Consider the following 21,830-nt stretch of genomic DNA (forward strand, 5'->3'; position numbering starts at 1 on the left):
GGCCCACGTGCTGGGCAGGGGAGTGATGAGTAATGGAGATAATAAATAGAAAAAACATGGAAGAGTTACTTAGAAAATACAAAGAATATAAGGAATATAAGAATACAAAGAATACCAGACACTGTAGGAAAGAAAAGACCTTTCCTCCTTCAATACTTATCTTCTCTGCCAAGCCACCCTCAGATGTGAGGGGGGAGAAGTGCCAGGATGGGTGGGGCATCTTAAGTATTAATAGAGGAAGGGGAGGGAAGCAGGGACACAGCAGGGGAAATAAGGGCTAGTGCTTCTTAGGTTCAGGCTGACAGGTGTCTACATGAAGATAATGGATTTAGCAAAGATGGATTTTGACAGAGATGGAGTCTCTTAATAATATGTTTATCTTCTTACTTACCCTTAGTGCCACTAAGACAAAAACTTGGCTGATTAACCAGTCTGAGATTCTGTACTGACTGCATTTTAAATCACCCTCTGCACTGTCAGTTTATTTGACTTAATGTTCTTTATTATTTTGCCAGTCTCATTGTTAACCAATTTTCAAGTCCCTGACCAGTAGTAATTTTGAGCTTCCATAAATACGTACATGGGCCATTTCTACAACAATTGTAATAGGATTTTAAATTTTCTTTTCAATTTTCAAGAGCTCTTGATATATCATGGATATTAACCTTGATCTGTCTTTATTAAAATATTGAATACATCATAATTAATGGACTCTGTTTATAATAACTTTTGCCAAGGAAATATTTGTAGTTTATAAATACTCAAATATGACTTTCTTTGCTTTCATAGCTTCAGGGTTTCCTGAGTTGGTTAGGAAGTTTTCCCTTGTCCTTAGTGTTTACATGTCAGCAAACAAAACAAAACAAAACAAAACCCGAATAGTATAAAATGGAATTCCAAGCAAGGGACCTAAGGTTGCCTGGGGCAGGTGAAGGCTGGCCTGTGGAGGGGTGGACACCTGAATGTGCTTTCAGGGACCTCTGCCTTAAGTAAGAGCAACTCACCGGCCCTTCCCTTATCCAGTGGATCCGCTCTCTGGGCCCCCATGTGCTCCTTTCGTGGTGAACATAATCTTTGCTTCATCCAAACTTCCATACACAGAATAATTTCCAATCTGACTATTGGTTTTTACTTGCATCTTATCTTATGTTTGGCATGTTTGCATGTGTGTTAGAAATTACGTTCTGTTACTATCACAAGAACTCAAAATCACAGCAATTTAAAAAGGAGAGCAGGCTATTTCCACTCACATATGATGAAGTCAGAGGTCAGTAGTCCACGGCTGGTACGGTGGTTCCCTGGAGTCTTCAGAGATGGATACCCCTCTGTCTTGTCATTTCATTATTAGTGGTTGTTTCCTGGGAAACAGTTGGTGATCTGAGGATGCCTGATGGAGCTTTGATCTGCAATGCTGTACTTCAGGTCTGAAGAAAGAGAAAGGGTGGGTAAAAGGCCCTGACCCCAATACAGCCCTTTACCCGAGCTTTCCTAAAGCCCCAAGAACTTCCTAAATCTCACTGGCTGCTTGTATGTACAGAAGGGATACAGAAGTATAAATTTTGACATCTGGATGCAGTGTGGTTCTGGATAAAATTTCAAGATGTGAGTTAAGAATGAAGCGGAGCACGTATATCGCGCACACATCCAATCAAGTAGTTCTTGATCTAGTTCGTAAAGTATATTTATGCTGAGTAAAGACAGCTGGATTGCTGGGTTTCTGGAAATAGTGACACAGACTCTCTGGGTACACTTCTCTTACCTGTTAACACAACATTCAGGAACGTCCTGCCCACAGTTCCACCTTTATGGGCTCTGCTGTATGCACTGAGGCAAATCTGCATGGAAGGTTGATTAGGCAGGGGAATTCACTGCCTGCAGCTGAGGTCTGGAGTGCTGTGGGGAGCTCCCCAAAGACAGGCACAAGACCTGGCTTATGGATGCCTGGCAGAGGCTCAGAGTTACTTCTGCTGTCTCCCCACCTCTAATCCACCCATCACCCAGAAGTGGGCCAAAGATCAGGGGTCTGGATCATCTCTCAAGGGCAGGAAGAGGGTGAGGCTCTGAGAAGAATTGTGCTGTGCAATCAGACACCATATTTGGTGTTATGGCTTCATCTCTTTCAAAGGTATCTAGAGGAGGAGGGTGAAAGATGATTAACTCTGGGTTATCTGAAATATGACCCAAGTGAGGAGAGTCAACAGTAACCAGAACACATTGTGAAAAGGAAAAGGTGGATGGATTGTCACCTGGGCCAGAATCCCCAGAGAGCACTTTCACCTCCACATGGAGTGAAAATTCTACCTGGTCACCCTCTTGAGTCCCCAGAGGGTCAGTCCAGGAATACGGTAGAGTAGAAAAGGAGTTTTGGGCCAGGATGGATGCTTGTGTGTGTGGTTATCTCAACTCGGACCCTGTGAGATCCACAGCAGTGCCCGAGAGCTGTGGCGCTGCTCTCTCGCTGACTCTCAAGGCTCTGTTGCTGCTGCTGCAGCAGCTCTGCAGCCAAGGTTGGCGGACTGTGTTTTGCCTGTGCTAACTCCAGGAGCAGCTGCTCCCAGAGCAGGAACAAAACTACCCCCAGTGCTAAGAAAAACTCGGGAGCCTGAGGGACAAGTATATTGGCCGGCTCCTGGAGGGACTCTTACTGTTGCTGGCTCAGTTGACAGGATGTCTCAACCTGAGTTCAGCTGGAAGTGAATTCAGCTGAAGAGAACACATGTGTAAACCCAGAATAAGGCTACTTTTCATTTTCTAAACAATTCTCCCTCTGCTTGTAAATAATTGACAAAATCATTAATATTCAGAAACACATTCCCCATGTTACCATTTCGTGGTTGCTCCTTGACCTTGCTAGATGAGTTTTCAATCCTAGTCCACACCCACGCTGGTTGCATTGCTCCATCTTCACACCTAATTCAGAACTATGTACAGAAAGAGTAAAACTATGAAATTCTAAACTTTTGTACTTGTTATAAGATATGCACTCTTATAAGTGTTTTGGGTGTAACTCAACCAAAATAACAATTCACACAATATTGCTATTAGGAAATTACAGCTATTTTCCACACTTCATAGATGAAAAGACAGATGCACAGACAATTTTGGGCACATTTCTCAGGTTTTAAGGCAAGTAACTGGTTCTCAGAATCCAAATCTAGGTGATTTAACTACAGTGTGTGGTCTCAACCAGTTCTCTGGAGTTAAACTGGGAAGGCATGCACTATTTACTGCGTGTGAAATTCAAACAGCTTACGGTAAGTTCTTCTCAACAAGCTAGACTTAAAACAGCTATCCCTTCTTTTCTTGCCTGATATACTAATGTTTCTGTGTTAGTTCCCACACTGCACAAAATGAGCCTCTATTTCTCATGCCGTTATCTTCATCCACGTCCTTCCATCCTTTCTTAAGAATATAGTCACAGTGGGCAGAGATTATATTTCTTTCATATTATGTAGTATCCTCAGAGTTGGCCACATAGTCAACAATACTTGCTGGGTGTGTACGAGAGTGAATTAATAAACTCTGATTATTGAATTTACTAACGGGAGACAGTCCAAGAAAATCCTCAAATTGTTTTTTCTTTAGAGATGTTCAGTTCTTCTAATTCATCTGATCATATCCTTCTCTCATTTACTCTCATAAGACCTGCTTAATAGTTACCTAAATTGCTCAGCACAGAATCCTTGGAAATAGTTCCTTGCTCCAAGGAATCCCAAGGCATAGATATGAAGTGATTGAAATTATAATATTTAATTTATGTGTCCCATTCATCTAACACTGAAATTCTTCTAATTCCAATGATTAGAAAGATAGAAATACTGACATAAATGGACATAGGCAGTGAGGGTGTTGGTGTGTGTATGTAGTGATCATATGTAATTAACATAGTTTTATCCCATGATAGCCTATAAATAGTGCTGTCTGGGTTATGAAAAATTATGGGTTCTGTCTTGGTTTTGATTAAGAAGTAAGTGCATAGATATTGCATAAAAGAGAGGTACAAAACGAGGTTGGCAGGGAATTGGCATGGGAGAGGGATTTAGAAAGCATAGTCATAAATGATCTGGAAAATTCAACCCACCACACAAAATAATTGACAATCTGGACTAGAAAGATGGTCTGACATTGTGTGTGTGTGTGTGTGTGTGTGTGTGTGTGTGTGTGGTAGTGTATCTATGCTGTGTGTAAACTTGTTCTCAGAAACCTGTTGACATTATGCTAAAATAATTGAAATTTTTTGGGTTAAATTTTCTAAACTTTATTCCCAGCTGTGTCAACTTGGGCTATTTGTTTAGCTCTAGGAGCCTTTGTTTTCTAGTTAGTATAGTGGGGATATTAATACTACCTACATCACAAGATTGGTATGAAGATTAAATGAGATAATGTGTATAAAACAGTTAAATATACATAGAACAAAATAGATGGTCAGTAAGCATCAGTTATTTCTTTCTGTTATTTTTATCATTTGTACACACATGTAGGTGTATATATGTATATACACATATGGAAGTATTTGACCCAAAAGCACAACTCCACTCAACTTATACCTCAGGGGAAGACAGGGAGGTAGGTAGAACTGTATTGGCTAGGGTTATGCAGAGAAACAGAAGAGAGAGAGAAATTTATTTTAAGAAATTGACTCATGCAATGACTGTGTGGGCTGGCAAGTCCAAAGTCTTGGCTGGAAATTCAGATAACAGTTGATGTTGCAACGTTGAGTCTAAATTCTGCAAGGCAGTAGTCTGGAAACAGGCAGAGTTTCTACACTGCAGTCTTGAGGATAATTTCTTCTTCTTTGGGAAACCTCAGTCTCCATTATTAAAGGCTTCAACTTATTGGATGAGGCTCACATTAGGGAAGATAATCTGCTTACTCAGTCTACTGATTAAATACTTACAGAGAAACCTGTGGATTGCCGTTTGATCAAACAGCTGGATACCATAGCATAGCCTGGGCAAAATTAACCATCACAGAGACCGAGAGAATACATGGAGGTCACTGGAGATATGACCCAAGAGACAGACGAGGGGCCAACTGTGACCAGGACACACTAAGAACATGAAATGATGGTTTTATTTTCACTTAGGATAAAGGCAAATTTCTGGACAGACCTTTGGAGAATATTGGGAAAACAGAAACTTCTACCTGGTAACCCCGGGAGTCTCAACAAGGGTGTGATGTTAGAAGGACTGGAGAGAGGGAATGCAGCACGTGGCTGGGGAGGCCCTTGGCCTTTGGACTTTGGTTTCACAGAGGTGCAGTCAGCACAGCACAGACAAGGCTGCTGACACCGCACAGTAGCTGGAGCTCTGGGAACTGATGATTGCTGTAGCTGCTTCCCATGCAGGGGTCACACAAGAAGATTTGGAGGTGAACATGGGCTATGCACTGTAGTGGCACTGTGGAGGGCCCTTTAAAGGCACTGGCATTGCTGGTGGTTTTTTGGCAAGGTATCTGAGTTTCAAAATGAATTGAATAATGTGTCAGATAAATTAGAGCCAGGATGAGAATAATTTTGCCCTTCTAAACCTATTCTTGGTGTGCTGGCAGACAGTTTATAAAATACATTAGTATCGAATTAGTACCTGTAAAGAAACATATAACTCCAAGTTAAAAGTGTTAGAACTGACATTCTTAGAAACAGAACTAATACTAAACAATGTCAATTCTGTCATCATTTCATTTCATATCTACATACTTACTTCCTACCTACTGTATTTCTGAGCTTTAAGAGGCTATCAGTTGTAAGGGGCACCCTTATTTCATGCACCACAAGGAAAGAAAAAAAGCTGCAAATTCAACTATTACGTGCCACCAATCATATGGTATATACTGATTTAAGGGCTGTTAACAAACGTTAGAAGACTGTATCATGGAATTGATGAATTAAGATAAGTATAAAACTGATCCACTTTAGGTCATATAAATATGTATGTAAATACTAGACGGGCCAATTCTTGCTTTGCCCAGAACTCCCCTCTGCTGTGCTCCTCCCTGTCTCTCTGTCTAGCACTAGACACTGCTAGACAATATTGAAAAAAAGATCAAAAGTTATGGTACAGGAAAATTTTGGATTAGTCAGTCTATTAAATAAGGGGAGACAAATAAAAAGACATGGTAAGGCCTTTTCTTGTACTGTAGGTAAAATAAAGTTCCAACATTTGGTAGGAAGTGTTTTTCTGGAATATATGGAGCTTAAGTTGCCAGGGAGAGAAATCAAGGAGCTACTTAGAGAGACCAGCCTACAGGAGAGTGACTTTCCAGATAACATGAACTTCAGATGAAATGTCTGAAATCACGCCCAGGCCATTCTTCTCATGACACCTGTGTACTCATTCATGTGATCCCGAAATGATGCATTGATCCTGCAAACATTCATGAGGCAATTAGGTATTTGGGTGGTCCCTGAGGGAGCATGGGCAATATGACCCATGGGTCTCCTGGCTCAGAGAGATCACACATGATGGTGTGAAGACTGTGGAGAGAGAAGCAAGAATACCTGTAGTCAGGTGTTTCTTCACCGACTTGTGAACCAATTCCTACCACTTTTTGAGATATAAAGGGGAAAAGTGAGCAAAAAAGTGGGCAAAAAAGAGCTGTTTGTCTCCCAGTTCTGGTTTCTCAGAGGATTGGTTTCCACTAGTCCTTCCATTGCTTATTCAACCACTCAATCCAGATGCTCAAGTATGTGCATGTTCATTTCACTTACATTTTTATATGAATACAGCATACATGCACACAGTGCACACACACACACATACACACACACAAGCTTGCCTCCCCTACTTCCTCACTTACAACATTGTTACAAATATCTTTGTCAAAGAGTATGAGGAAGCTGAGGGTGATATCACCATGAAGACAGTGGAATGAACTAACATCTTTCAATCACATTGGGAATTAGTGACTCAGGAGGTTCAGGCCCCAAACATCACTTCTTTGATACCCAGTTTTTCTGCAGTCATCTTCAAAAAGGCCACTACATTCTGCAGTCCTTGAGGTCATGGGCTACTTATTGTTCACCTCTATATCCGTATGTTTGGACATACGTGCTCCAAGAAAGTTGTAGGCTTTCAAGGAATGCCTTTTGAATACACTGCTCTGGTCACACTGTGGACTTACTTTATCCTTGAGGTAAAAGCTCTCTGAGAACAAGAATCAGGTCTGAAAATAGGATTGGATAAATAGATGAATAGAATCCCTCAGGTAGAAGCAGACAATGGGAAACTATGCTTTCTACCTATCCACCCTCCCCCACCAAGTAGGCATTAGACAGTGTGAAGGCGTGGTCTGTTTCTGTTTTAATCAGAGGTGTGAATAACTATCTTTTTCAATTCTAATTTCAACATTTTCATTGAGACATAATTCACATATTATATAGTTCATTTATTTAAAGTGTTAATGCAGTGGTTTTCAGTATATTCATAGAGTTGGACAATCACCACTACAATTCCAGAACATTTTCATTACTCCAGAAAGAAAACCTGTATCCATTAGTTGTAATTTTCTAATTTCTCCCAGCCTGCTAAAGTACCTGGAAGCCACTGATGTTTCCTCAGAGGATGTGCATAAAAGTAAAATGAGATACAGGGAACAGAATCTTGTCTAGGCTCTGGTTCCTCAGATGCCCTAAGTCAGCTCTTCAGGGATCCATCCTGAGAGAGGCTGTAACTGGCTAAAGCCTCATCCCCTTTCTATTTCCACAGATTTGTTGACTACACATTTCATATAAACAGGATCATAAGAAATGCAGTCTTTTGTGACTGATTTATTTCAGTTAGCCTAAGGTTTTCAAAGTTCATCCTCAGTATATCTGTTTAAAATAAATGAATAAACGAATGGGTAACTCTGTCTAGCGCAACCCCGAATCAGAACTCTGAACAAGTAGACCCCTTTCTGACCCTCTGCTTCAGGGTAGGAAAGGAGTTCCCTCTCCACAGAAGCCACAAGAAATGATGTCCACTTCCTAAGGGAGTTTTCAAATAAACTAAGTGTCTTGTAAGGGTTCTATATGGACAATGCATGCCACATAAGACCTGGGTAAGTATCCAATACATGGCATTAGTTTTTCTTTTAAACACATATTTATTAAGTGTCTATCAGGCACACAGTGTCACACTAAGCTCTTTCTTATTTATCACTTAATATTAAAAACAGCTCAGTGAGATAGGTATACCTGGTTTATAACGGCCATTACATATGAGACCTGATACTCATTGTGAGTATCATAGTGACACTCTAGCAATTGTTGATAATTGTTCTAGCAATTTCCAAAGATCCCTCAATTAGCATATGCAATTTTTCTGATTCCAGTACCACATTCAGTACAATTCCTCTGACTAAGAATAATGTTCTGATTTTAGAAGGAATTGTTTATTCTCAATCATACTCTTTGCTGTAGACCACAGAACCAACTCAGATTTAATCCACTGAATCTGCTTGCCACGGTGAGTCGGAGGAAAAGCAGAAACACAGAGCCCAGGAGGAAGGGCTGAGAGCCTAGGCAAGGGAGTAGGATGCCTAGAAAGAGCCAAGGCTGTAGAAGCCCCCTGGAACGGCTGGATCTACAGCAGAACATGGAAGATAAACTGCTCAGGGTAGAGGGAGTCATAATGGAACGTTTTTACAAGGTCAGGGAATGTTGTGGCTCAGAACTGATGTTTCTTCAGAGGACACGAATACAAAAGATGCAGGGAACAGGATCTCATCCAGGCATGAGTCCCTTGTGTACCCTAAATTAACTCTTTAGGGCTCCCGCCTGGTGGAGGCTCTGACTGGCTAAAGCCTCCCCAGACCCCAGCCCCAGAGAGGAGTCCTGGAAGCTCCTGAGGCCTCTTTGGATTGCAGGGACAAGGAGGCAGAAGAATGTCAGGAATGACCCAGCATGTGCCTGGTTGTGCAAGAGCCACCTCCTGCTCTTCCCAGAGCCAAGCCTGGGCCCTATAAAAGACGCATCAGGCTTCAGCACCTCATCTGCTCTGACTCCCCAGGGACGTGTCTGTGCTCCTGCGTGTGACCAGGGTGAGTGGCAACCTGGGATACCAGAGAGGTATGAGCAGGGCAGAGGGATGGGGAGGATGGAGGTAGGCTGGAGAAAGAGAGTTGTGTGCTTGTGTTCTGCCATGCTGAGCAGGAATAGGACGCAGTCTGCCTCAAATCTATTGAGGCTCTGAGGCCTACTGGAGCTCATATAGGTGGGGAAAGCTAACTGTGCACATCTTTTCCAATTCTTGTTCAGTGACTTCACATGGGTAACTTCAAAACTGCCGTGTTGGGCATATTTCCACCATGGAAACTGGCTAATACTTCAAGCCAAGTCCTTTTATCTGGAGGTTTCATTGCAAAATCATTTTCCAGAGGACACCCTGGTGTGTCCTGCAACACCCAGCTGGACCTTAGGGCTTGTATTAAGGAAATAGGTACTTCAGGGAGCTGTGAATACTCTACTCAGGCTTGTGAGGATAGAGAAATCCCAGCTTCCCCTGAAAGGAAGAATAAGGAGCTCATTCTGTGGATTTTTAAATGTATGTGCTTTCATTTGGAGGAAAGATTCAAGTTGTTTCTTTCAGATTACTGATATGACTGTATAATCTAAATATAATTCTTCTCCCACCCATGCATTGATTTCAGAAGAGGTATAATATGATCGCTGGTTTTAAATATTTAAAGAGTTTCATTATTATGTTTTAGGCTCACTAAACTCTGCCAGGATGTCTTGCCAGCAAAACCAGCAGCAGTGCCAGCCCCCTCCCAAGTGTCCTCCCAAGTGTACCCCAAAATGTCCACCTAAGTGTCCCCCCAAATGCCCACCCCAGTGCCCAGCTCCATGTTCCCCTGCAGTCTCTTCCTGCTGTGGTCCCAGCTCTGGGGGCTGCTGTGGTCCCAGCTCTGGGGGCTGCTGTGGTCCCAGCTCTGGGGGTTGCTGCAGTTCTGGGAGTGGTGGCTGCTGCGTGAGCCACCACAGGCCCCATCTCTTCCACCGGCGCCGGCACCAGAGCCCAGATTGCTGTGAGAGTGAACCTTCTGGGGGCTCTGGCTGCTGCCACAGCTCTGGGGGCTGCTGCTAACCTGGGCTAAGAAGAACTCTTTGGACAGAATGTTCAACAACCTGCTACAACCTGATGCTTAACTCTTTCCATTTCCTCTCATTCCATTCATGGGTGGACAGGGACCACCAAGACTCATGGGGCTTCCCTGGAAGAACTTGGCACTTGATGGAGCACCTCAATTGCAGGTCTTCTTTTCCTCCTTTACCTCATGCTATAATAAAGCTCTGATTTCTGACTCACAAATTGTCTTGGTCATTCTCTTCTCTTCTGAGATTTCAAATGTCCTCCAAAGGTCAGTGCCTCAGAGAAATTCTCTTCATGGGTCAAGGACAGGACCTGAGTAGGTGATACATGAAAAGCTGCTCCGAGGAACTAATTTCCCCAAATGCAGGGTGGATGGAGCTCCAAGAGGGTCACCTCTGGCTATGGCAGCTTTGCCTTTCTGTCCATTAAGTCAGACACATGTTCTAATGTTCTGTGTATTCCAGACATTGGGAAGGTTGGGAACCTCTGTAGACTTCTTCTTCTCCATGGAGAAGAACACATCTCTATGAAGCAAAACTTCCCTGCTGGTAGAATCAAAAGTTGAATAAAATGCTTGAAATGAATGTTGAGACTCTTCATTCTGCAAAGTACAGCCCATAGTCACTGAACTCCTTTTCAGGGAGAGTGACTGGTTAAAATCAGCCCTTTGACTTGCTGCCTCGGACACCTGTCTTCAATTCCTCTCAGTGTTAGATCTGAGTACCAGGATGCTGTCCTGCCACTTGGCCTATGTGCCGGGCAGGTGAGTGATGAGTGACGGAGATTTTTATTACAAAAAACATGGAGGTTCCACTTTGAAAATACAGTGAATAAATGGTACAAGATGCTGTAGGGAAGATTAGACCTTTTCTCCTTCAATGTTTATCTTCTTTGTCCAGCCACCCTCAGATGTGAGGGGGGAGAAGTGCCAGGATGGGTGGGGCATCTTTAGTATTAATAGGAGAAGGGGAGGGAAACAGGGAAACAGCAGGGGAAATAAGGACTAGTGCTTCTTAGGTTCAGGCTGACAGGTGTCCACATGAAGATAATTGATTCAGAGAAGAGAGAATCTGACAGAGACGGAGTCTGTTATTAAAATGTTCAGCTGCCTCCTCACCCTTACTTCTGCTAAGAAAAACACCTAGCTCTTTAACCAGTCCGAGATTCCATATTCTCTGCATTTTAAACTACCCTTTGCACTGAGTCACTTTATTTGATTTAATGCTGTTTATTATTTTTGCCAGTCTCATTCTTTTTTTTTTTTTTATTTTACTTTAAGTTCTGGGATACGTGGGTTGAATGTACAGGTTTGTTATGTAGGTGTATATGTGCCATGGTGGTTTGCTGTGCCTATGAACCCATCATCTAGGTTTTAAGCTCTGCATGCATTATGTATTTTTCCTAATGCTCTCCCTCCTCTTACCTCTAACCCTAGTATGCCCCAATGTGTGATATTCCCTGCCCTATGTCTATGTGTTCTCATTGTTCAGCTCCCACTTATTAGTGAGAACATGTGGTGTTTGGTTTTCTGTTCCTGTGTTAGTTTGCTGAGGATGATGGTTTCCAGCTTCATCCATGTCCCTGTAAAGGACATAAACTCATTCTTTTTATGGCTGCATAGTATTCCATGGTGTATATGTGCCACATTTTCTTTATCCACTCTATCATTGATGGGCATTTGGGTTGGTTCCAAGTCTTTGCTATTATAAACAGTGGTGCTATAAACCTACATGTGCGTGTGTCTTTCTAGTAGAATGATTTATAATCCTTTGGATATATACCCATTAATGGGATTGCTGGGTCAAATAGTATTTCTGGTTCTATATACTGGAGGAATCGCCACACTGTCTTCCATAATGGGTGAACTAATTTACAGTCCCACCAATGGTGTAAAAGCATTCCTATTTCTCTGCATCCTCTCGAGCATCAGTTGTTTCCAGACTTTTTAATGATCACCATTCTAACTAGCCTGAGATGGTATCTCATTGTGGTTTTGATTTGCATTTCTCTAATGACCAGTGATGATGAGTTTTTTTTTTATATGTTTGTTGACCGCATAAATGTTTTCTTTTGAGAAGTGTCTGTTCATACCCTTTGCCCACTTTTTGATGGGGTTGTTTGCTTTATTCTTGAAAATTTGTTTAAGTTCCTTGTAGATTCTGAACATTAGACCTTTGTCAGATGGATAGATTGCAAAAATTTTCTCCCATTCTGTAGGTTGCCTATTCACTCTGATGACATTATTTTTTGAAAAGATTAACAAAATACACTAGCCAGACTAATAAAGAAGAAGTGAGAGAAGACTCAAATAGACACAATAAAAAGTGATAGAGTGTATCACCACTGATAACACCGAAATACAAACTACCATCAAAGAATACTATGCAACACCTCTATGCAAATAAACTAGAAAATCTAGAAGAAATGGATAAATTCCTGGACACAGAAACTCTCCCAATACTAAACTAGGAAGAAGTCGAATCCCTGAATAGACCGATAACAAGTTCTGAAATTGAGGCAATAATTAATAGACTACCAACCAAAAAAAAAAACCAGATAGATTCACAGTCAAATTCTACCAGAGGTACAAAGAGAAGATGATAGCATTCCTTCTGAAACTATTCCAAACGATAGAAAAAGAGGGAATCTTCCCTAACTCATTTTATGAGGCCAGCATCATCCTGATTTTAAAATCTGGCAGAGACACGACAAAAATAGAAAATTTCAGGCCAATATCACTGATGAACATCAATGCAAAAATCCTCAATAAAATACTGGCAAACTGATTCCAGCAGCACATCAAAAAGCTTATCCACCACATTTAAGTCAGCTTCATCCCTGGGATGCAAGGCTGGTTCAACATACAGAAATCAATAAACATAATCCATCACATAAACAGAACCAATGACAAAAACTACATGATTATCTCAATAGATGCAGAAAAGGCCTTTGATAAAATTCAACACCCCTTCATGATAAAAACTCTCAATAAGCTAGGTATTGATGGAACATATTTCAAAATAATAAGAGCAATTTATGACAATCCCATAGCCAATATCATACTGAATGGGCAAAAGTTGGAAGCATTCCCTTTGAAAATCGGCACAAGACAAGGGTGCCCTCTCTCACCACTCCTATTCAACATAGTATCGGAAGTTCTGGCCAGAACAATCAGGCAAGATAAGGAAATAAAGGGTATTCAAATAGGAAGAGAGGACATCAAATCGAATCTCTTTGCAGATGACATGACTGTATATTCAGAAAACCCTATCGTCTCAGCCCAAAAACTCTTTAAGCTGATAAACAACTTCAGCAAAGTCTCAAGATACAAAATCAATGTGCAAAAATCACAAACATTCTTATACACCAATAATAGACAAGCAGAGAGCCAAACCATGAGTGAACTCCCATTCGCAATTGCTACAAAGAAAATAAAATACCTAGGAATATAACTTACAAGGGAGGTGAAGGAATTCTTCAAGGAGAACTACAAACCACTGCTCAAGGAAACAAGAGAGGACACAAACAAATGGAAAACATTCCACGCTCATGGATAGGAAGAATCAATATCTTGAAAACAGCCATACTGCCCAGAGTAATTTATAGATTCAATGCTCTTCCCATCAAGCTACCACTGACTTTTTTCACAGAACTACAAAAAAACTACTTTAAATTTCATATGGAACCAAAAAAGAGCCCGTATAGCCAAGACAACCCTAAGCAAAAGGAACAAAGCTGGAGGCATCACACTACCTGACTTCAAACGGTACTACAGGGCTACAGTAACCAAAACAGCATGGTACTGATACCTAAACAGATACGTAGAGCAATGGAACAAAACAGAGGCCTCAGAAATAACGCCACACCTCTATGACCATCTGATCTTCGACAAACCTGACCAAAAAAAAAAAAAAAAAAAAGCAATGGGGAAAGGATTCCCTATTTAATAAATGGTGCTGGAAAAACTGGCTAACCATATGCAGAAAAGAGAAACTCGACCCCTTCCTTACACCTTATACAAAAATTAACTCAAGAGGGACATTAAAGACTTAAACGTAAAACCCGAAAGTATAAAAACCCTAGAAGAAAACCTAGGCAATACCATTCAGGACATAGGCGTCAGCAAAGGCTTCATGACTAAAACAGCAAAAGCAATTGTAACAAAAGCCCAAATTGACAAATGGGATCTAACTAAACTAAAGAGCTTCTGCTCAGCTAGTCTCATTATTAACTGAAATTTCAAGTCCCTGACCAGTAGTAATTTTGTTCTGCTAAAAACATGCACATTGGCCATTTCTACAACTTTCATAATATGATTTCAAATTTTCTTTTCAATTTTCAAGAGCTCTGATATATAACGGATATGAACCTTGATCTGCCTTTATTAAAATATTTAATGCATCAGATTTAATTGACTCTGTTTGTAATAACTTTTGCTATGGAAACATTTTTAGTTTTTATGTACTCAAACATGACTTTCTTTGCTTTTATAGCTTCAGGGTTTTTTGAGTTGGTTAAGAAATTTTCCCTTGTCTTTAGTGTTTACATGTCGGCAAACAAAATAAACAAAAAAACCCAAACAGTATAAAATGGAACACAAAGCAGGGGACCTAAGGTTGCCTGGGATAGGTGAAGGCTGGCCTGCAGAGAGATGGGCACTGAGTCTGCTTTCAGGGGCCTCTGCCTTAAGTGGGAGCAATCCCCAGTGGGCCTACTATCCAGGCCTCCATGTACTCCTTTAGTGAGCATAATCCTTTCTCTATCTAACCTTCCATACACAGGATAATTTCCAGCATAACTATTTGCTTTTCATTGCGTCTTACCTTGTGTTTGGCACGTGTGCATGTGTGTTAGAAGTTATTTTCTTCTGCTATCACAGGAACTCAAAATGACAGCAATTTTAAAAAGAAGGCAGTCTATTTCCACTCATATGTGATGCAGTCAGAAGTTGGTAGTCCATGGCTGTTGCAGTGGTTCCACAGAGTCTTCAGAGATGGATACACCTCTGTCTCATTATTTCATTTTAAGTGGTTGTTTCCTGGGAGGCAGTTGGTAATCTTGAGGTGCCTGATACAGTTCTGATCTGCAAGGCTGTGCTTCAGCTAGGAAGAAGGAGAAACGGTGGGTAAAAGGCCCTGACCCCTGTAAAGCCTCTTACGTGCGCTTTCCTAAAGCCCCAACGACTTCCTAAATCTCCCTGGCTGCTTGTATGTACAAGGAGGATGAAGAAGTGTAAATTTTAATATCTAGACATGGTTTGGTTCTGGACAGAATTTGAAGATGTACATTAAGAATGAAGGGAGCATGTATATTGGGCACACATCCAATCAAGTAGTTCTGGATATAGTTTGACCTGCTGAGAAAAGACATCTGGATTGCTGGGTTTCTGGAAATAGTGACACAGACTCTTTGGGTACACTTCACTTACCTCTTAACACAACATTCAGGAACGTCCTGCCCACAGTTCCACCTTTATGGGCTCTGCTGTATGCACTGAGGCAAGCCTGTGAGGAAGGTTGATTAGGCAGGGGAATTCACTGCCTGCAGCTGAGGTCTGGAGTGCTGTGGGGAGCTCCCTGAAGATAGGCACAAGACCTGGCTTATGGATGGCTGGTGGAGACTCCAGGTTACTTCTGCTGTCTCCCCACCTCTAATCCACCCATCACCCAGAGGTGGGCCAAGGATCAGGGGTCTGGATCATCTCTCAAGGGCAGGAAAAGGGTGAGACTCTGAGAAGAAGTGTTTTGTGCAATCAGAAACCATATTTGGTGTTATGGCTTCATCTCTTTCAAATATATCTAGAGGGGGAAGATGGCAGATGATTAACTCTGAGTTGGGCTATTAGAAACATGACCCAAGTGAAGACAGTCAACAGTAACTAGAACACATTGTGAAAAGGAAAAGGTCAATGGATTGTCACCGGGGCCAGAATCCCCAGAGAGAACTTTCATCTCCAAATGGAGTGAAAATTCTACCTGGTCACCCTCTTGTGTCCCCAAAGGGTCAGCCCAGAAAGAGGGGGGAATAGAAAAGGAGTTTGGGGCCAGGGTGGATTCTTGTGTGTGGTTATCTCAACTCGGACCTTCTGAGATCCACAGCAGTATCTGAGAGCTGTGGCGCTGCTCTCTCTCTGACTCCCCAGGCTCTGTCGCTGCTGCCGCAGCAGCTCTGAAACCAAGGTCGGCTGACTGTGTGTTGCCTGTGCTAACTCCAGAAGCAGCTGCTCCCAGAGCAGGACCAGCACTACCCCCAGTGCTAAAAAGAACTCAGGAGACTGAGGGATGAGCATATTGGCCAGCTCCTGGGAGGGACTCTTACTATTGCTGGCTCAGTTGGCAGGATATGTCAATGTGAGTTCAGCTGAAAGTGAATTCAGCACAACACAAGTGTAAACCTAGAATAAGGATACTTTTCTTTTTCTAAACAATTCTCCCTCTGCTTGTAAGCAACTGACAAAACCATTAATATTAAGAAAGACATTCCCTATGTTACTATTTCATGGTTGCTCTTTGGCCTTGCTAGGTGAGATTTCAGTCCTAGTCAACCCCCATGCTGGTTGGATTGCTCCATCTTCACACCTAATTCAGAACTATGTACAGTAATTGTAGAAGTATGTAATTCTAAACTTTTTTACTTGTTATAAGATATGTACTATTTAATTCATACAACATTGCTATTAGGTAATTACAGTTATTTTACACACTTCATAGATGAGAAAACAGAGTCACAGACAATTTTGGGAACACTTTTAAGGTTCCATAGCAAGTACCTGGTTCTTAGAATCCAAATCTAGGTGATTTAGCTACAGAGTCTGTGATCTCAAGCAGTTCTCTACAGTTAAACTGGGAAGGCCTGCACTATTTACTGTGTGAAATTCACACAGCTTATAGTAAGTTCTTCTCAGCAAGCTAGACTTAAAGCAGGTATTCCCTAATTTCCTTCTCTGACATACTAATGTTTCTGGGCTAGTTCCCATACTGTACAAATGACCCTCTATTCCTCGTGCCCTTCTCTCCCCCCATGTCCTTCTGTCCTTTCTGAAGATCCAGTCTCCCAAAGGGGCTCTCTATTTGTCTGCCCCACTCCTGATTAGGGCCCCTTCCTTGGCTTCTCTGGATAAACTCACAATAATGATAGACCAAGAAGAGGACCGGTACCTGAGAAGTAAAAACAGATAACGGACCAGGACCAGGGCCAAGGATGTCTCATATAGAGGGTCCTGGAGCAGGTTGTAGGGTTCATTCTGGCTCCAGGAGGAGCAGAGTGTGATTCTTACACATTAAATGTACATGTCTAGATATTCTTGATATTCTTGTCTCCTCTTCTGTCCCTTTGGAAAATCATGGGAGATTCCAGCTTCTTCTGTCCAAACATTATAAATGGCTTCAGTAGGAATCTTGCCACTGGGCAATAGTTTCAGGGATCCAGGTCACCATGTAGCCATCCCTTGTTAGGAAACTATTGCCCCCAACCTCACCTCCAGGTCTGCTCTATGAGCTGGTGGCTTAGGACTGGGGTTATCAGTTTTCAGTGGGAAGGAGAGGTTGAAATGAGCTAAGAGATGCATTTTACAAGAAGAAACTATAAAATAATCAACCTACTACTTGCAGAAGCTGAAGGAGAGGGATGAGTGACATTGATAAGGTCCCATGACTGGTGAATAAGAGAGGAAGTACCACAAAGAGAGAACATGTTCTGGAGATCAGTAGGTTTTGTGATAGAGTTAGTTTGAGGTCACAGCAAAAATATTTGCCTCTTACGACATTTGGCAGGATCAAACTGCAGGTTAGTGACTTTCTAGGCAAAGGGGAGGTGGAGGTGGCTTAAAGGAAGTACTTTAAATAACTCCCAGGTAATTCTTCTAATAACATTTAATTCATTCATTCATCCATCTAATCAATAGTCTACAGTCAACTGCTAGACTCCCCAGGAAAAGAAACAAGGGGTAAGACCTGATCCCGAGCTCATGCTCTGGTGACTTAATGACTGTGGACATAAAGCCAAGATTACCTAGAATTCTTACTGGTGTCAAAGGCTGTAAGCCTGATCTCTAACAGTGGCTGATATATTTTATCATAAAAAATGTGGAAGGACATTTTGTCTCCTGAGACTGGCTTCCTGTGAATGAGGCACATAGCAGCTTTGTGGTCTTCTCTCCAACCCTTGGCCACACTGCTGTGCTTGTTCCCGGCCTTGCAAAGGCACACTCATGCCCATGCTGCCTACACACATACACACACACACACACACACACACACACATTCATAAAGGCACAGCCCATCCCATTCTCTTCCTTCGTGGTTACTACCATCTTTGTCAAGGAGAATGAGGAACCTGGTATGACATCCCCTCAGGCATTGTCAGGTGATCCGGTTTCCCAACAATCTCCTTGGAAAATAGACTCATTTTGTACGCACATAAATTTCACAGAGGTCTTCAGAATGTCCACTGAATTGTGAATTCCTAGAGGTCACACAACACACACGGTATTCACCTCTATAAACCAAAGTGTTTGGATAGATGATCACTGAATACCTCATAGCTGACAAAATAGTATCTTTTTGATTAACTGCTATGTTTGGATATCAACATTTTTTACTCTTGATGTGAACACCCTCAAGGGTAGGGAACTACATCTGAGACTAGAAAATAAAACTATTGGAGAAGGGGCATCTCTTAGTATGACAGAAATGTAAAGACCATATACGTCTACCTTCTAGATCAAGGGTATATGAAAGAAGGGACTATCTTTTTCAAAAGCTGTATTCTAACTTATGCCATATAGTAAGTTGTCAGTAAATGTTTGATGGATAGATGAAATAAATTGATTAATGGATGAATGTATCTTATCCAAAATGGTATCAGATTCCTTACTCTCCTGTCATTCACCAACAAGATTAAATAAATCATTTGATTCCCATCATCCTCTTGACAAGAAATAATTAGACTTCTCAAAATCCTGAATGTACACTGTACATTCTTAAGAGAGTCTTCGCTAGCCTACCTATATTTTTAAATAAAAATTTCAAAGACAGGAACTGAATATTGTCCATTTTTCTGTCTCACATCCTGCCCCTGTTCTTTTAAAAATTGACTTTGTTTAAGTGTCTTCCTTGTGCCTTATCATGTGCTAAAGCCTCACTTGATGGAACCAACAATTCAGAGAGGAAGGTGCTAATAGGCCTGTTTTACAGTTGAGGATTTAGATTGTCTAAATAAAGTCTTTGAGGTGACTGGGCTCATAAACACAGAGCTCTTCTGAGTCCAGTTCAAGAAACTATTGCCTTATTTTAAAAACTGCCTTGTTACACAGTAGACATTTTAATTTCTAAGTGAAGAAGTTTAGTCACAATGATCATCACCACCAAATCTGAAGAAACCATCTTGAATCACTTATTAATCCTGTTAGCAGGGTTCTGTGGGCTACACAGGGACATGGGGTCAGGAATGAGGGTCTGAGCAGAAGGGGAGGAGTATTCCATGAAGGAATTGGTCTCTGACTCAATGCCACAAAGAAACCTGCTTAGCTGTGGAAGCAGGCTTGGAAAACCATACTCGGGGATGGGAAGAAACTGGAATAGCACACTTCCACAGAGAAGCTATGGCAAGGATCTCTGGTGTTCTTAGAAGTCACTCTTTGAGCCTTTGTCCAGGCACGAGTTCCTTAAGAATCTTCTGGCAGCTCCACAGGTACCCGGCCTGGAAGAGGCTGTGACTGGTTAAAGCTCCTTTAGACCCTCGTCCCGGAGGGAGGTATTGGGAGCTCCCAGTGCTTCCTTGGATTGTAGGGACAAGAAGGCAGGGGAATGTCAGGAATGACCCAGCACATGCCTGGTTGTGCAAGAGCCACCTTCTGCTCTTCCCAGAGCCAAGCCTGAGCCTATAAAAGACATACTCAGCTCCAGCACCTCATCTGCTCTGACTCCCCTGGGACGTGTCTGTGCTGTGTGTGACCACGGTGAGTGGCAACCTGGGAGACCAGAGGGCACAGGGGAATGGGAGGATGAACGAAGGCTTTAGAGAGTTATGTCTTTGATTCTGTGCTATTATGTGCAGAAAAGAGAGACAGTCTGACTTGAGTTTCTGGAAATCTTGCCTTGGGCTATGAGAAATGTGTATCTGACGGTTTCATCAAGGGCTTATTCTTATATTTCAAAAATGGATACTTTGTTGGGTGTGAATACTCTATTCAAGGTTATGAAGATTTGAAGATACTGCCTATCTACTAAAAGACAGAATAAGAAGCTTCTTATTGCATCTGATTTTCAAGTATATATCTTCATTCAGCAGGAAAGATTTAAGTTGTTTTCTTTCACTTGTTGATACATATGTGTGTATGTGTATACATATACACACACTGAATATTATTCACCGTCACCATATGATTTAGTTTTAAAAGAGATAAAATTGCCATCCTTGCCTTTTCACAGCTAAAGGGTTTGATTATTTCAACTTTCAGGTTGAAAAAGTCGCACTGAGATGTCCTGCCAGCAAAACCAGCAGCAGTGCCAGCCCCCTCCCAAGTGCCCCCCAAAATGCCCACTCAAGTGTCCTCCAAAGTGTCCACCCCAGTGCCCAGCCCCATGCCCACCTCCAGTCTCTTCCTGCTGCGGCTCCAGCTCTGGGGGCTGCTGGAGCTCTGGGGGTGGCAGTTGCTGTCTGAGCCACCACAGGCCCCGTCTCTTCCACCGGCACCGGCACCAGAGCCCAGACTGCTGTGAGTGTGAACCCTCTGGGGGCTCTAGCTGCTGCCACAGCTCTGGGGGCTGCTGCTGACCAGACCTCAAACATCACAGAGAAACACTTATGGAGAAACTTGCAGCCAGGACCTGTCCCAGAATGATGCTTCTCCTGCCCCTTTTTCTCCTTCCTTTGGGCTGACACACCTTGTGAAGTGTTTTGTCTGTTGTCATGGCCCAAGAACCCATCCTGGATCCTGATCTTACCTTCCCACCTTACCTTATACAACAATAAAGCTCTTCTGCCTCTTCGTGAAGTATCCTGGCCATTGTCAATTCTTTTATTCTTTTCAAATCCCTTAAAGTCCAGTGCCCCAGCCCTACACTTTTAAGGATGCTTTGGTAAGAGTGGGGCGTGAGAAAGAGGTATGCCGGAAGCAGTCTCCAGAGGGGCAATCCTGAAAAAGCAGCCTCACAGTAGGGCTTCTCAATGGGACTGCGCGTGTGCACTCGGAGACTGCGAGATGTGGACCCTCTCAGCCCAGGCAGGGGCCTGGAGAGACTGATAGCCCCAGGGCTGAGCGCTGCTGGCCATGTGCTGCTTGCTCAGTTTAACTCACCATGCCGAATGTAACTTATTTTCATGTTCTCTTCATGCCATGATGACAAAGTTAGAAAAATCTTTTGCACTCCGAGCAAAAAGGTCTATTTAACAGAATTCTTTTCATCAGATTTAAAATGCTTGGCATGAGAATCAGAACCCTTAGGGGCAAGTTTAAATGACAACTCATTGTCACTCAACTACTCTCCGGGGAGGAGGAGTCTGTCCAGTTCTTGCTTTCTTTCATGTTCCAGCCTCTCCACGAAACAACGGTTAAATAAATACTTAAGCAATGTAAGGCTGAAGGAACACCTCAGTATGGGCCTGCTCAGTCCCTGTGACTCAATCCATGGCTAAGTGAGACACAGTATGGAACCGGGCTCTGGGCCATGTCCCACCTTTATTGCTGTATCTGCCTCACTGCAAAGGATCAGGCCTGGAGGGTGTGAAGGAGAATCATGAGAAATACCACTCTCA

The 21,830-nt window shown here is 42.3% G+C and overlaps 3 protein-coding genes across 15 annotated transcripts in view; all 3 read left to right on the top strand.

Annotated features, from left to right (window-relative positions):
• S100A1 (S100 calcium binding protein A1) overlaps positions 1 to 21,830 on the top strand; it is a 1,186,348-nt gene that overhangs the window by 223,866 nt on the left and 940,652 nt on the right. Inside the window, exon 1 of one of the 13 annotated variants that reach the window (XM_050754015.1) lies at positions 5,027 to 5,030. The exons of the other annotated variants lie outside the window; for them this stretch is intronic. The gene's annotated coding sequence lies outside the window, so the exon portion shown is untranslated. Of the gene's footprint in view, positions 1 to 5,026; positions 5,031 to 21,830 lie in introns of those variants that run through there. 13 annotated transcript variants of the gene reach the window in all.
• Positions 8,988 to 10,287, top strand: LOC126934887 (late cornified envelope protein 2D). The gene is made up of 2 exons (XM_050755769.1): positions 8,988 to 9,021; positions 9,691 to 10,287. The coding sequence occupies exon 2, from the start codon at positions 9,711 to 9,713 to the stop codon at positions 10,065 to 10,067; it is 357 nt and encodes a 118-aa protein (XP_050611726.1). The 5' UTR covers positions 8,988 to 9,021; positions 9,691 to 9,710; the 3' UTR covers positions 10,068 to 10,287.
• LOC126935063 (late cornified envelope protein 2A) lies at positions 19,985 to 21,069 on the top strand. Its single transcript, XM_050756209.1, has 2 exons — positions 19,985 to 20,031; positions 20,533 to 21,069. Exon 2 carries the CDS (start codon positions 20,553 to 20,555, stop codon positions 20,847 to 20,849), a length of 297 nt encoding a protein of 98 aa, XP_050612166.1. The 5' UTR covers positions 19,985 to 20,031; positions 20,533 to 20,552; the 3' UTR covers positions 20,850 to 21,069.

This window comes from Macaca thibetana, chromosome 1 (assembly GCF_024542745.1).
Source record: "Macaca thibetana thibetana isolate TM-01 chromosome 1, ASM2454274v1, whole genome shotgun sequence".
In the NCBI taxonomy this organism is placed as follows: domain Eukaryota; kingdom Metazoa; phylum Chordata; class Mammalia; order Primates; family Cercopithecidae; genus Macaca; species Macaca thibetana.